Source organism: Amblyraja radiata, chromosome 14 (genome assembly GCF_010909765.2).
Source record: "Amblyraja radiata isolate CabotCenter1 chromosome 14, sAmbRad1.1.pri, whole genome shotgun sequence".
NCBI classification, from domain to species: domain Eukaryota; kingdom Metazoa; phylum Chordata; class Chondrichthyes; order Rajiformes; family Rajidae; genus Amblyraja; species Amblyraja radiata.
Genome location: NC_045969.1, coordinates 9,634,640 through 9,651,508, shown reverse-complemented (window position 1 = coordinate 9,651,508; position 16,869 = coordinate 9,634,640). Strand labels below are relative to the sequence as shown.

The 16,869-nt window shown below is 43.9% G+C and overlaps 1 protein-coding gene across 12 annotated transcripts in view; it reads right to left on the bottom strand.

The window, feature by feature from the left end:
- Nucleotides 1–253: 253 nt before the first annotated feature.
- erg (ETS transcription factor ERG) overlaps nucleotides 254–16,869 on the bottom strand; it is a 218,023-nt gene continuing 201,407 nt past the window's right edge. For 7 of the 12 annotated variants that reach the window (XM_033032474.1, XM_033032481.1, XM_033032476.1 and 4 more), the window contains 6 exons: nucleotides 15,863–15,943; nucleotides 11,445–11,516; nucleotides 9,264–9,326; nucleotides 6,359–6,412; nucleotides 3,571–3,621; nucleotides 254–2,306 (listed from right to left, as the gene is read on the bottom strand). In XM_033032474.1, coding sequence (XP_032888365.1) covers nucleotides 1,786–2,306; nucleotides 3,571–3,621; nucleotides 6,359–6,412; nucleotides 9,264–9,326; nucleotides 11,445–11,516; nucleotides 15,863–15,943 — 842 coding nt within the window. In that variant the 3' untranslated portion in view covers nucleotides 254–1,785. The remainder of the gene's footprint in view (nucleotides 2,307–3,570; nucleotides 3,622–6,358; nucleotides 6,413–9,263; nucleotides 9,327–11,444; nucleotides 11,517–15,862; nucleotides 15,944–16,869) is intronic. The other 5 variants (XM_033032475.1, XM_033032480.1, XM_033032478.1 and 2 more) reach the window with 4 other exon arrangements.

Genomic DNA, 16,869 nt, shown 5'->3' with positions numbered 1-16,869 from the left:
CCACCCTCCCTCCCACCATACATGACCACACGAACAGATGCTGTCATAAGCTTAAGGTATCAATGGAATCAACTACACTAACAGAATCAAGAGATATGGGGAGAAAGCAGGAACGGGGGTACTGATTTTGAATGATCAGCCATGATCATATTGAATGGTGGTGCTGGCTCGAAGGGCCAAATGGCCGACTCCTACACCTATTTCTGTTTCTATGTTTTTATATGTGAGTAACACTGTGAAACAAACTCAGAAATGAAAGCCAGGCTTATTTTAATACATATATAATTTGCATCCTATGTGCTAAGAGTTTCATATGTAAACATAAAGCATATTTCATTAAAAAGAGTTATAAATCAAGGCTGTAACATTTAATCGCGCATTTTTTTTTTTCTTTTCTTTTTTTTCTTCCGTTTTTATGGTTTTTTTAAAACTATTTTGGTGTTCATGGTTGGCCGAGGTCAACTCGTAGTGTCAGAAAACAAAGGAATATATAAATGCATAAGTTACATAATAAGTTTACAATATAAAATGCAAATAACCTTGATTTGAATACTTATTTCTTACAAACGCACAGCGTTCGCGACTCTTCACAACTGGCGACCGCCTAGGTTTAAAAAAAATGCATTGAAATCTCCTCAGGTTTGATAATGGGCTTTTTCCCCAGCCCAAATGTGCAGGTATAAAAATGTTAGAACCCCAAGTTTCAGGTCCCGATCAGTTTTACATCAAGCACATTCACAAAATCCCGATTGCTTTCAAAATGTTATAATTCCAGACAATCCCAGTTTTCCAATTCTTAGAGATTTGTTTTAAAAAATCCATTATATGAGGAAGTGTTTTGGCTCCAGATTTCCGTTTTTGATTTCTCCTTCTTATATTTCCCCTTCCTATTCACGACTATGAAAATTATCCTGTTTTTTGGTAACTTCTTTGGAGAAACCTTTTTACATCCAATTGACATTGTCTTGTGTTTGCATGTCCATTTGCAAAAGAAACCACACACACACACGCACACACCAGTTCATTCCTCTCCAACTAACTATTCTCCTGCTTCATTACCTTCGTCTAATTACCAATCCATCACAAAGCCTTCTGCACATACTCAAAATCCAAATGTTTGGCTCAAACTATGCAAAGTAAGAAATCATTGTACCAAATCATTGCAGTTTTTGTCCAACAGTCTCCCGGGTTTCGGAGATATCTTCCGCAATATTTGATTTTAATATACTTAGAATGATAAATCCTGTTAACAAATAAATTCCAGAAGGTATAAATATTTCATTTCAGAGCAAGAGTTTAACTACTGAAGAACATCCACGATGTTACATTTCAAGTCTCTCGTCGGTAGATCCTACATTTATATAATTTTGACTTTTGTTTACTCTCGCTGTGTGTTGATCTTTGATTCTTAAATTCCATAATCACAGTATTGCATTCATGCAACACTCATTTCTTCCTGATAGCCAAAGGTGACCAGTTTCTCGATCCTTAATTCTTTTGTTCTCATTTCCAATGCCCGTTACAAAATAGTGCCCTTCCAGTAACCCAACTCCAGTCTCCCACAGACAGATATCAAGTTATTTTTTTTCTCAATTTGTCAACACACGGTTTAATCTCTTCCAGTATTCGAGACTTATCTCATCTTCAGTATGTTCATGTACAGTCTAAACTTTTTTTTTTGGGGGGGGGGGGGGGGTTCTCCAATTTTAAAAGTCCATAGTTAGTAACACAGTGTTGCATTCCCAGAGCAGTAACCCTAGTCTTTATCGAGAATATGGGCTTTGTTCAATAGTAGGTGCCAAGATGGGGTGGCATGTGGGTGGCAGGATGCCTGGCGTTTGGGTAGATGCTTCCAGTCGGAGAATTCCAGTATGGACCTGGTGCTGCGAAGAAACTGGACGATGTCACAGGTAGAGCCGGTGGATGGGAAGCCACAAAATTCATCTTTGGCTGATGTGCGTGATAGGAGCTCATGTACGAGATATCCGTCGGGTACTTGTACACTGAAGACTCGGGGGGGTGGGGCTGCAAGGCTTGTGCGATGCCATGGAAGTCAAACTTGTAGGCATAGCGCTTGCCATGGACTTTGGTCATGATGTTCTTGTCGTAGTAGTAACGCAAGGCCCTGCTCAGCTTGTCATAGTTCATGTTGGGCTTGCTCTTCCTCTCCCCCCAACGTCTTGCCACTTCATCTGGGTCCGTCATCTTGAACTCTCCGTTGGTCCCTTCCCAGGTGATGCAGTTGGCGTTGGAGCTGTCGGATAGAAGCTCCAGCAAGAACTGCCACAGCTGAATCTGACCACTCCCTGAAACAGAGCAAACAAGAGGATTATGCCAAATCATGACGGCGGGAAGCCCAGAGCTTCAGAGTTTCCATTTTTATTAAAACGAAAGGGGAGAGTTTAAATACCTACAAGGCACAAAGCTGGGAAAGGTAAGTAGATTGAAAAAATAAGTTCATAAGATCATAAATCATTGCAGAATTAGGTCATCTCTGCCACTTAATTATGGCTGATCCATCTTTCCCTCATTCCCTTTCCTTCTGCCCATAACCACTGACACCCACATTAATCAAGAATTTATCAATCTCCGCCTTAAAAATATCAATTGACTTGGCCTCCCTCCACAGCCTTCTGTGGCAATGACTTCCACAGATTCACGACCTCCTGACTAAAGAAATTCCTCCTCATCTCCTTTCTAAAGGCATGTCCATTTATTCTGAGGCTATGGCCTCTGGTCCTAGTCGCTCCCACTAATGGAGACATTCTCTCCACATCTACTCTATCCAGGCCTTTCGCCATTCAGTAAGTTTCAATGAGGTTCCCCCTCATCCTTCTAAGCTCCAGCGAGTACAGGCCCAGTGCTGCCAAAACACTCATCATTGAAGAAAGACTGGATAGACTCGGCTTGTACTCGCTTGAATTTAGAAGATTGAGGGGGGATCTTATAGAAACTTACAAAATTCTTAAGGGGTTGGACAGGCTAGATGCAGGAAGATTATTCCCGATGTTGGGGAAGTCCAGAAGAAGGGGTCACAGTTTAAGGATAAGAGGGAAGTCTTTTAGGACCGAGATGAGACAATCATTTTTTACACACAGAGTGGTGAATCTGTGGAATTCTCCGCCACAGAAGGTAGTTGAGGCCAGTTCGTTGACTATATTTAAGAGGGGGTTAGATGTGGCCCTTGTGGCTAAAGGGATCAGGGGGTATGGAGAGAAGGCAGGTATGGGATACTGAGTTGGATGATCAGCCATGAGCATATTGAATGGCGGTGCAGGCTCGAAGGGCCGAATGGCCTACTCCTGCACCTATTTTCTATGTTTCTATGTTTCTATATTTCTATATTTCTATGGCAAAACACATACGGAAGTTTTGATAGAGTGAGAAAGGCTGACAGAAGTATAATGTTTCACGGTATTGGTGATAGGAATAAATACAGAGCCATGATGGTGAAAACCATCTTGATAGTACAGATGAGAGAAGGAGAATTAATCAAGGAATTGATTCATGTTAATTAGTGTTAATTTTTATTCTTTCATTCAAACTGCTTTTTTACTCCTTTCAACATACCTGGGTTTGCAAGTCTGCTGCTGGTTGGTCCAAGAATCTGATAAGGATCTGCTAACATTAGAACATATGTTTAAATGGTGACCTAATTCAGAATCTTCTGAGAATATTTAAAAACATAAATATAAGATCCATATTGTAGAAGCATCTACATTCATCTACAGATTCAATTGGTTAATATTGGTTAATAATTTCACACAAAGGGAGGTGGATGCATGGTATAAGCTGCCAAAGAGGTTAGTTAAGGCAGGGACTATCGCAATGTTTAAGAAACAATTAGATAGGTACATGGATAGGACAGGTTTAAAGGAACATGGGCCAAACGCAAGCAGGTGGGATTAGTGTAGCTGGGACATGTTGGCTGGTGTTTGGGCAAGTTGGGCCGAAGGGCCTGTTTCCACGCTGTATGACTATGACTCTATACCATTGGTGGGGAAGTCCTGAGCCACGTGGACTAGAGAGGTTCGAGATTGTCCTCTGACCTGCCCAGTTATCCTTTATCAACTCGAGCAGCAGTCTAGACACTGCATTGAACCCTGAACCAGCAAAATGTTTTCCAGGCCCCTAACCATCTGCAGTGTCATTTCTGGCCGGAATCAGATGTGGACAATGGGAGAGAATGTGATCTGACCTTACAATGGGACCATCCTCTCACCAATGTCCACCACCACGCCTCATAGAGCAGGAACTATGTTCCACGGGAACAAACCCTTCGACCCACAATGTTTGTGCTCAACATGATGCAAAGATAAACTCATCTCATCTGCCTGTACGTTCTGTGCTTAGAACAGTACAGCACCAGAACAGGCCCTTCGGCCCACAATGTCTGTGCTGAACATGATGCTTAGTTAAACTAATCTTCTCTGCTTGCACGTGATCCATAACACTCCATTCCCTGCATATCCATGTGCCTATCTAAAAGTCTCTTAAATACCAGTATGATATCTTCCACTACCAACAGCCCTGGCAACTCATTCCAGGCACCCACCACTCACTGTGTACAAATCTAACCCTGTAAGTTTGCTGCATGAAAGTTTGCCCCTCTCACCTTAAAGATATGATCTCTCGTCTTTGACATTTCCACCCAGGGAGAAAGGTTCTGACTGTTTACCTCCCCAACCATTTTAACCCCAATTCCTCTGTTCAATTGTGTGTCAATATTAGCTCCCTCATACAGCAAAGTTGGCTAACGACCTAAGATATAAAAGGGCTTCTGGTGTTTACAAAACTAGATCTTAACAAGAAGGCAGAGAATAAAACAGGGCAGATGAAAATAACTACTGCTGATGACGGTGGCCAAATACTTTGTTAGTTTGTATAACATTGTCTGGTTTACTGTTTTAACAGTTAGTAGATTAGAGCTTCCACTTTAACATGCAATTAGCAATCCAGCCACAAGTTACATTTGAAATCAAGTTTGTTTTTCAGTGAAATTGTAATTTCCACCCAAATATGTTTGCATAATTATAATTGGGAAATCTTTTTTGAACTGGTGTGCAATCAGGTAATATCTTGGATTTTTATCCTCTGTATTATCTATGTATTTGAGTCAGGTACCCTTTTGAAATCTTATCGGTACACATGAAATTGTGCTTATTGGCAGCAGTAATTATCACATGCGTTCAGCCTCAGATAGCCAGCACAGTAATTTTCTTAGAGTGGAATATTTAGAGGGAAAGGTCTATTGCAAAATTCCTTCTCAGGGAAGATGTGAGAGAACTTGTTGTCCTTTACATTTGACAAAGGTACACCTACAGAATCATGGAAATGTGTGTGTCGGAAGGAACTGCAGATGCTGGTTTAAACCAAAAATAGACACAAAATGCTGGAGGAACTCAGCGGGACAGGCAGCATCTCTGGAGAGAAGGAATGGGTGACGTTTTGGGATGAGTCTGAAGGAGGGTCTCGACCCAAAACGTCACCTATTCCTTCTCTCCAGAGATGCTGCCTGTGCCCATGGAAATGTGTCGCTTCGAAATGGATAATTGGGGAGGTTACAATGACATATTGCATTAACGTAGGAATCTGACCCCCAAAACGTTCTTGCTTAGAAATCTCTTGTTTGTCACAAATAAGTTGAGGACAAATGTCTTTAAGAATTATATGTAGGAAGAAACTGCAGATGCTGGTTTATACCGAAGGCATAAAATCCCTGCCCATTCCCACACTGACCTTTCTGTCCTGGGCCTCCTCCACTGTCCGAATGAGGCCAAACGCAAATCAAATTGAAGGAACAGCACCTCATATTCTGCTTGGGCAGCTTACAACCCAGTGGTATGAACATTGATATCTCTAATTTCAAGTAACTTCTGGATTCCCTCCCTCTCCCCACCCCTCTTCCTCCCTCTCCCCACCCCTCTTCCTCCCTCTCCCCACCCCTCTTCCTCCCCACCCTAGTCATCCTACTAGCTCTACTGTTCGCATCCTTGTATCCCTCTTGTTAGCTCATCTTCGCCAGCCAACAATGGGCCAATATGGACTCCAACCCTTCTTGTGGTCAACTGTTGCTGGTCCTGATTGGTTCTGGCTTTTTCTCGCCTCTAATTTTCCTCTCCCCCACAAACCCCCCCCCCCCCTCCCCCACCACTATCTTTCAGAATGAAGAAATGGTTCCAACCTAAAATGTCACCTATTCCTTTTCTCCAGAGATGCTGCCTGACCCGCTGAGTTATTCCAGCGTTTTGTGTCTATCTTTAAGAATTGGTCGTGTAGGCTCGTAGGAAGAATGCTGATTTTACCAACACAGCTAAACTGATAGCCGGCATAGTTTACAATTTACAATTGCATGTACCTATTGGTTGCCGGGGCTGGTCTTCAACTTTGGTCACATTTGTGGAAGGGGTTCCTGGCAAGGAAGAAAAGTTGTCAATTAAGATCCTTTAGAATATCTTCTTCCCACTACATTTAAAAAGACACCAGGACAGGTACATGGACCACCTTGGTCGGCATGAACGGGTTGGACCGAATGGCCTGTTTCCGTGCCATGTGACTATATGACTCTATTCAGAATGAAAGGTTGCCCCATTTTAATTGAATGAATGAATGAATGAATGAATGAATGAATGAATGAATGAATGAATGAATGAATGAATGAATGATGAATGAATGAATAGGTCTATTGGCCAAGTATGTACACATCAAGGAATTTGCCTTGGTGCTCTGCTCGCAAGTTACAACACGACATACAGTAAACCATTAAGAATAAAGCATGAAACATTAAAACATTAAGAATAAAAAAGAATAAAAAAGAATGAAATAAAATACCAGAGCTAAAGGAGGCTACAGACTTTTGGTTAATGAGAAGCATCAAGGTTATGATGCTGCCACCAAAGTGTCACAATTTAACCCTTCTCACGTGACAGGAATAGGTAGTCAGATCATTAGACAGCATCTTGTATGCGCGGGCCAGCCTGCTGCAACTTTCACAGCTTTTAAGGAGTACCCGCCAAAGGGGCCATGGACGGGTGAATAGATTAAGGCTGGTCTCTTCCTCCCTACACAGTAGGGCCCCAACCCATTACAACTATAACTCGCATCAAGAGCTCACACTTCCAGAATAAAAGGAGGCCCTCATTGGGAATATGGAGAGGATAATTCCACACTGAGGGTGGTTGGTATATTTAGCTCAGTTTAGTTTATTGTCGGATGACCCGAGGTACAGTGAAAAGCATTTGTCACGTGCTAACCAGTCAGCCCAAAGACAGTACGTGGTTACAATCAAGCCGTATTGAACAGGCAGCTGAAAGAAGTAGTTGAGGCAGGTACAATAACAATATTTAAACAGGAAGGGACGGCACTGAGGCACAGCGGTAGAGTTTCTGTCTTACAGCGCCAGAGATCCTGGTTTGATCTTAACTATGGACGCCGTCTGTACAGAGTTTGTACATTCTCATTATGACTGTGTGGGTTTTCTCTGGGTCCTCCAGTTTCCTCCCACTCCCACTCTCCAAAGACGTACAGGTTTGTAGGTTAACCTCATCTACTGCATCCGCTGCTCTAGATGTCAGCTGATTTACATCGGCGAGACCAAGCGGAGGTTGGGCGACCGTTTCGCCGAACACCTCCGCTCAGTCCGCAATAACCAACCTGACCTCCCGGTGGCTCAGCACTTCAACTCCCCCTCCCATTCCCAATCCGACCTCTCTGTCCTGGGTCTCCTCCATTGCCAGAGTGAGCAACAGCGGAAATTGGAGGAACAGCACCTCATATTCCGTCTGGGGACCTTGCGTCCGGATGGCATTAACATTGAATTCTCCCAATTTTGCTAGTCCTTGCTGTCTCCTCCCCTTCCTCAACCCTCTAGCTGTCTCCTCCCCCCCCCCCCTCCCCCCGCCCTCGGGCTTCTCCTCCTCCCCTTTTCCTTCCTTCCCCCCCCCCACCCCCCATCAGTCTGAAGAAGGGTTTCGGCCCGAAACGTCGCCTATTTCCTTCGCTCCATAGATGCTGCTGCACCCGCTGAGTTTCTCCAGCAATTTTGTGTACCTACAGATAAATGGGACTGGCTTCGATGGGGCATCTTGGTTGGCACGGACGAAATGGGCTGAAGGGCCTGTTTCCGTACTGTGTGACTCCATGCCTTTAAAACTCAATATTGTACTATAGTCTTCCTCCTCAAAATGAAAGAGAGCACAAGCATCCCCTTCTGTAGTTTTTCCCGCTGAGCAATCTGTCTTCCAAATCTCTTCACAAGTATTTGGCAGACTGGGATGTGTGAAGAACAAAAAAGCAGAACATTGTTTAAGTGAAGTGAAATGGCATAACTCAATGGCAGCTAGGCGTCTGTAGGAAAACACCAATTTGTCATCCAAGTACAGTGAGTAATTAGCAAGGCAAATGGAAAGCTGATTTATGCTACAAGAGGGTTTGAACGTAAAAGTAGGGAAGTTTGCTACAGCTGTACAAGGTGTTGGTGAGAATACATTTGGAGTACTGCATGTATGTAGATCGGTGTCCTTAATCATGATGGAATATAGTTGCATTGGAAACAATCAGGGGAGATGCAACGAGACCTGGATGTCATGGTACACCAGTCATGGAAAGTAGGCATGCAGGTGCAGCAGGCAGTGAATAAAGCAAATGGTATGTTAGCATTCATAGCAAAAGGATTTGAGTATAGGAGCAGGGAGGTTCTACTGCAGTTGTACAGGGTCTTGGTGAGACCACACCTGGAGTATGCATACAATTTTGGTCTCCTAATCTGAGGAAGTGAAATTCTCTGCCACAGAAGGCAGTGGAGGCCAATTTACTGGATGTATTCAAGAGAGAGTTTGGTTTAACTCCTAGGGCTAATGGAATCAAGGGATATAGGGAGAAAGTAGGAACGGGGTACTGATTCTGGATGATCAGCCATGATCATATTGAACGGCGGTGCTGGCTCGAAGGGCCGAATGGCCTGCTCCTGCACCTATTTTCTATGTGTCGATGTTTCGACCTGAGTAATGCAACAGGATATGTGTTTGCTGAGCTCAGCTAGATGCTTCCAGTCAATTGAGCTCTAATGGTGTGTTGACCTTTGGCTCAGGTCGGCAGGGAATGGTGTCTGCCCATGGAACTCATTCCCTACAAATAATCCTTGTCACCTTGACGAGGGCAGACTTTACAGAAAAATAGTTGCCCGACTGCAACTTCATACGCAGTATCTGCAGAGACATAGGCCCCCATTGATCAATGAATGTAACAGACTGTAAACTAATTACCCTTTGGCGGAACTCCAGCGTGACCTCCCCACCCGGTTCGTCGCGTTGCATCATAAGGCAAATCTAAATATGGAACGTGGAATGAATGAAATATTCATCAATGAACAATTTCTGACAGACTCTCTTGCAGGACTATGGCAGACCGGTGGGTGGTGATAACTCTAGACGTCTGGAGCGAGGAAAACACATTGGGATTATTTGTCCTTTTCAATGGAACCAAAAGGTGGGCGTCCGCTGTGGGACTAGTTGGATCGTGCTCACTCAACACCATCACCCGCACTTTGCCATTCATAGAAACATAGAAATATAGGTGCAGGAGTAGGTCATTCGGCCCCTTCGAGCCAGCTCCACCATTCAATATGATCATGGCTGATCATCTAAAATCAGTACCCCGCTCCTGCTTTTTCCCCATATCCCTTGATTCCTTTAATCCTAAGAGCTAGATCTAACTCTCTCTTGAAAACATCCAGTGAATTGGCCTCCATTGCCTTCTGTGGCAGAGAATTCCACAGATTCACAACTCCCTGAGTGAATAAGTTTTTCCTCATTTCAGTCCTAAATGGTCTACCGCTTATTCTTGAACTGTGGCCCCTGGTTCTGGACTCCCCCAACATCGGGAACATTTTTCCTGCATCTAGTCTGGCCAATCCTTCCGGAATTTTATATGTTTCTATAAGATGCCCTCTCATCCTTCTAAATTCCAGTGAATACAAGCACAGTTGGCCCATTCTTTCACAATATTCTGCACTTTAGCAGCCCTCTAGCTCAGATTGTACTGTTGGCCTCGATGCCACAGTTGAGCTGTGCACTCTCCTCCAATGTTGGGCTTTACGCATGTCAAAGCGCTTTCCGTGCAAGTCACGTCAAAGGTGCCTGCGGAATCACTGGCCCCCTTCATCAGATCTGAGCAACGTGAAGTCCGTCATGGCTGGGGGGACACAACTGGTGCACACCGTCAGGTGCCCAGACACTTAGCAGAACGCATCATCCTCTCTGTGCTCCATTCTCTGTCATTTCCATGACGGAGCTTTGACTCACTGTAAGGTGGCTGCCATGGGCGAAGATCAAGCCATAATGTGTTGAACCAAGGAACTGCCGATGCTGCTTTACACATTCGGATACAAAGTGCTGGAGTAACTCAACGGGTTAGGCAGCATCTCTGGAGTAAATGGATAGGTGATCGATCGTTTCGACCCGAAACTTCACCTCTTCCGCGTTCTCCAAAGATGCTGCCTAACCCGCACTTTGTGCCCTCAAGCAATAATATACTTTCCAACAATTTGCAAGCCATGGATGGAACCATTGCAAGCACTTATTGCAGTTACTGATAGGAACAGCACAGAAGCCATTTTAATGCAGAGATGCACAGCATTTTATTTTGATGTATCTGTGTCCAGTGTCTTGAATTTCCATGGGGAATTTGTTTGGGCATTAACACAATGGGGCAACATGAAGGCGCAGCGGTAGAGTTGCCCCCTTAGAGCACGAGAGACCCGGGTTAAACCCTCACTACGGGTGCTCTCTGTATGAAGTGTGCACATTCTCCCCGTGACCACATGGGTTTCCTCTAGTTTCCTCCCACATCCCAACGATGTGCAGGTTTGTAAGTTTGTAAATTTCCCCTAGCATTTTGGACAGAACTGGTGTACGGTGATCATTGGTCAACGTGAACTCGCTGGGCCAATGGGCCCGTTTCCACACTGTGTCTCTAAAGTAAACTAAATTAAACTATTACGTTGGGCATATTTATCATACTGAAAAAGGGTATTGTTTAGTTTAGTTTCGTTTAGAGATACAGTGCAGAAACAGGTCCTTCGGCCCACCGTACCCGCGCCGACCAGCAATCCCCGCACATTAACACTATCCTACACCCACTAGGGACAATTTTTACATTTACCGAAGCCAATTAACCTACAAACCTGCACGTCTTTGGTGTGTGGGAGGAAACCGAAGATCTCGGTAAAAACCCACGCAGGTCACGGGGAGAACGTACAAACGCCGTACAGACAGCACGCGTAGTGGGGTTCGAACCCGGGTCTCCGGCGCTGCATTCGCTGTAAGGCAGCAAATCTACCGCTGCGCCACTGTGACCGTATAATTAAAACTCTAGGCGTATGTTCCAACAGGAAGATTTTTACTGATGGTCCACCGCCCAGTTACATTGACATTGTAGAATCTTACCGGGTCTCACTGTCAGTCTTTGGGTTGGTTCAGGATAAACGGATGGATTTGGAAAAATGAATGTTGCACCCCCTGAAAAGATAAAGAGGAAATAACAGTCAAGCAATTGTGTGCAAAAAGCGATGGGCCAAATATACAGCAAGTGCATCAGGTTGCTATACTGCTCAGGGGAAAATGGAATCGTCCCTGATGCCAAGGTCATTGATTATTTGGCCCCAGTGCTTGGAAGGTTGGTGATTGCTGGTTGGTTGTTTAGTCATCAATATCATCCAGCATCGATGTGGAGTCTGGGGCAGGGGCAACTGCGGGAAAATAAATAACAATTGGCCTGAACGTGATAACCATTTCTGTGCAGTGACGTTCAGAGGGCATCTTCATGAGCAGATTTACACTGAGAAAACAGGTAATAATCAAAGCATTTATTTACTGCAGTAAGGGTTGGGTCAGGCTTCCTTAGAAGGTGCCTCCTTTAAAGTAATACATCATCACTTGTATTCCGCATGCCAAGAACTGTCCCTTGACTGAGAGGGTCAAAGAATATGCCGCATCATGGTGTGAGTCACTGTGTTCTCGAGAGCAACAGAGATAAACTGGGGGCAATATTTATGGAGGGAAATAAGAGGTGATGGTGAGATTCGCAGACCAACTCTGGTGCAATTGCCCAGCCCTTTCACTTTGATGTCATAGAACGTGCAAGTTGATTCCTGCTACTTGTTGATCAGGCAACATTCATATTATTGTCAAAGGAACAATGGCGATGTGACGTTATTCTATTAGGGAATGCCTGATGGAAAAGGTGAGGGAGGTGATTATAATTGCACTGGGATAAATAATGTTGCACTCAGTAAAGTGGTGAAATATCCATCATCTAACAACGGAATGGGAGCCCTTTTCCCAAAGGTTGCATGGAATCTACAGCACAGAAGCAAGCTGTTCAGACAAAATATCCTGTCAGTCGTAAAAGTGCACACAAAGTTTGTTTGATGTTAATAGACAATAGACAATAGACAACAGGTGCAGGAGTAGGCCATTCGGCCCTTCGAGCCAGCACCGTCATTCAATGTGATCATGGCTGATCATCCCCAATCAGTATCCCATTCTCCCCATATCCCCTGACTCCGCTATCTTTAAGAGCCCTATCTAGCTCTCTCTTGAAAGTATCCAGAGAACCGGCCTCCACCGCCCTCTGAGGCAGAGAATTCCACAGACTCGCAACTCTCTGTGAGAAAAAGTGTTTCTCAGTTTTCCCTCAATGGCTTACCCCTTATTGTTAAACTGTGGCCCCTGGTCTGGACTCCCCCAACATCGGGAACATGTTTCCTGCCTCTAGCGTGTCCAAACCCTTAATAATCTTATATGTTTCATCCCCTCTCATCCTTCTAAACTCCAGAATATATAAGCCCAGCCGTTCTATTTTCTCAGCATATGACCATATGACAGCACAGTCCCGGGAATTAACCTTGTAAACCTACGCTGCATTTCCTCAATAGCAAGAATGTCCTTCCTCAAATTAGGGGACCAAAACTGCACACAATACTCCAGGTGTGGTCTCACTGGGGCCCTATACAACTGCCGAAGGAGCTCTTTGCTCCTATATTCAACTCCTCTTGTTATGAAGGCCAGCGTGCCATTCGCTTTCTTCACTGCCTGCTGTACCTGCATGCTTACCATCATTGTGTTCAAAAGGGAACTGCAGATGCTGGAATATCGAAGGTACACAAAATTGCTGGGGAAACTCAGCGGGTGCAGCAGCATCTATGGAGCGATGTCTGAAGAAGGGTTTCGGCCCGAAACGTCGCCTATTTCCTTCGCTCCATAGATGCTGCTGCACCCGCTGAGTTTCCCCAGCAATTTTGTGTACCTTTTGCTTACCATCATTGACTGATGACCAAGGACCCCCAGATCCCGTTGTACTTCCCCTTTTCCCAACTTGACACCATTTAGATAATAATCTGCCTTCCTGTTTTTGCTACCAAAATGGATAATCTCACATTTATCCACATTAAACTGCATCTGCCCACTCACCTAATCTGTCCAAGTCACCCTCAATTCTCATAGCATCCTCCTCACAGTTCACACTGCCACCCAGCTTTGTGTCAGCTGCAAATTTGCTAATGTTACTTTGCATTCTTTCATCTAAATCATTGATGTATATTGTAAATAGCTGCGGTCCCAGCACCGAGCCTTGCGGTACCCCACTAGTCACTGCCTGCCATTCTGAAAGGGACCCGTTAATCCCTACTCTTTGTTTCCTGTCTGCCAACCAAATTTCTATCTATGTCAGCACTCTACCCCCAATACCACTAATTACCTGCTACCCCCTTGCCATGGCCCCTTTGGGTGTACCAATGCTCCCATTTAACTTTTTCAGCTATCTAATATTGCATCTAATAATATGGTTTACATTTTCATTGGTTTCAGTATACATATAAACTCCCGCTAAATTATTTGCATTTTACTTCCATCCTGCCGCATGTTCACATGTCCAAATATCACTGTACCTTAATTGGTGCATGTGACAATAAACACAAACTTGATCTAGGAGCAGAATTAGGCCATTCAGCCCATCAAGCTTGTTCCACCATTCAATCCTGGCTGATCTATCTTTCCCTCTCAACCCCATTCTCCTGCCTTCCGCCATAACACCTGACACCCGTTCTAATCAAGAATCCGTCAATCTCCGCCTTAAAAATATCCAATGGACTTGGCCTCCACAGCCATCTGTGTCTCCCTACAAGATCTGCACTTACCTACCACTGGAATTGGTTTCTCTCCATCCACCCCATTAAACAATAGAGTCTTCTATTAGATTTCCTCCAAGTCGTCCATTCTCTGGAACCTGGTCAATCGTCCTCAATAGTTACATGTTCTCATTCCTAATAATACCTCTGTAAAATTTGGCCAAGCTGCTTTAATGGATGGAGATTGGAAAAGACCTGCTCCTATTTAGCCGGCCCATCCTTTGGTGCTATTCTCTTTCTGTGATTTTGTGTATTATTCATCCAGAAATAAACCCCAATCTTTTGTTTCAACTTTTTCTCGTCATCAATCTGTTTCACGTCTTTCATGAATATTATCTCTATTCCGACTATTTCCTTAATTTTAATTGCTTTTAGTTATTCGGTATTGTTGGTATCATGGTGTATTTTGCCATACAGATAAGTTGTATTTATTTTTCAATCCTGGATTATGTGGAGTTGTCCTGATTTCTGAGCAGAAAATAACACTGGAGAAATTGCAGATAAAGCTATTTTTCCCTCCACATTTTTCTGGGTGAGGAAGGAATCATAAGAGTTGTATAGCAGAGAAACATGTCCTCAGGTCCACCATGTCTATGCTGAGCTACATTAATAACATTTGACCGTGCTCGGACTGTATCCTTCTATGTTTTTCACATTTAAATGCCTGGCTAAATGCCTCCTAAAAGTAGTAATTGTACCCGATTCCTCCACCTACTCAGGCAGCATGTTCCAGATATCAACCAGTCCTCTGCATGTAGAAAAAACGTACTCCAATTTAAAACTGCTTCTTCTGACTTCAACCCCTAGGTCATGTTGCTTATGATACCCACACAATGGGAAAAAAAAGTCGGGAGGCTGGAGGGATAACACATAGAAGCTGTAGCAAGAATGGCAGAAGAAAGAGAATACCGTTGGAGATTCATGCTGTCTTTGTAGATAGGAAAAATATTCACCTGGCCGCAACGAGAGACACTTACGTTACCAGTTGAAAATTAGTCAGGCCCATTAGTAGGTGACAGATAAAATCTGGAAACATCCTTAAAATGGAATATTACTACACAACACCGCACACTCGATTGAACTTCCAGATCTATGCGGATTGCAATATCACTTTGTAGACTGATGAGGAAAAACTGTAATAGCAAGGATTATAAAGTCTTGCATTTGCCACTTGTTAATAAATATCAGAACAATGTACATTCTTTTGCCATCCTCCTCTGTAACAGGTACCATACTCAATAGGAGGGGCTTGGAAAAGTTGTGCCTCACCATTTGCTGTCCATCCAATTTTGTAAACCTTGTTGTCCATGCACAACATGGAATATTCTTCCCTCATGTCACAAAATACTTCAACTCACCTCTTCTCCACATCTCTAGACCCTCTGTAGCTACATCTCTGGACCCTCTGATATCTAGACATAACCTATATGCCCTGATCCGAATCTTGTCGATCCATACTTTGATACTGCGACCTAATTTTGCAAGGCTTATTTTATAGGGAAGGGGATAGACAAGAAAGGGTCTGGCTAAGACCTGAACATCTTGTGCTTTGGACAATGCTAATTTCACCCACAGTGGTTCACTGTATGTAGTGGGATGTAGGGGGCGAGGGGGGTTGGGGGGTGGGGGGGGGGGGATAGAAAGTTTGTGGATGACAGCTCAGCTTTAATATATTACCTGTGTTTCTGGCGTGCATCAGACGCGGTGAGTTTTGCAAGGCTTTATCGACATCATCTGAGGTCAAATGAGGAAGTGGTGCTGCAAAATAGGAAATGATTCGATTCAAAAGTCACCAAAACGTTATCCTATTGAAAAGTGACAGTTACACAGGAAGACGTTTGTGCCAACTATGGATTTATTTATTTTTTAAATTGAAGTATTTATTTACTGTGAGTTGGAGATGGGAGGGGGGGGGGGGGAACCGTCCACTGTTTAGCAAACAAGGTCAATGTACTCAGAAAACAGGGACTGTTTAAAGAGTGGAGGGGAAAGAAACCAACAACAGCTTCTCCCAATAAAGGCAGGATAAGTTCTGCAGACAACCAAATTATAGTGATGTAGTTATCTAGGCAGGTAAAGTGCAAGGCTGAGATCACCAAGGATGATTAGCAGGGACATCACCTGATTATCTCCATTCTGGTATTGTCACTAAATGCAGCATTGAAAATATTTGCTCTGTCCTGCAAATGAATTGGCTGAATAAAGACTTCCAGCCATCCTGCACCTTAGGCAATAAAGCTCGATCTCCACTACTGCCAATGACCAATGCACTATTTTGCAAACCTCTAATTCTGTGAATCCGTGGAATCTGAATGAGATCGTAACACCGGTTATCACCTGTTGGATGGGTATTATCAGCTCTCATTAATTATAACGCGTCGGAAGGAACTGCAGATGCTGGTTTACAACGAAGGTCTGGAGAAGGATCTCGACCCGAAACATCACCCATTCCTTCTATCCAGAGATGCTGCCTGTCCTGCTGTGTTACTCCAGCAATCTGTGTCTATCTCAATTATTATAAGCTGGGATAAGCAGCCGAAGAGCCAAGATTCACCCATCAAGTGTTCACCACCAGTGCTGAGAAGAGCAAAAGGCATGACGCTGGTGAACCAGTAGTAGTGTTAAGGTTTTGATGACAGTTGTAATGTCTAGAGTTTTCAGGTAGAAAGGGAAAATAGTGTTCA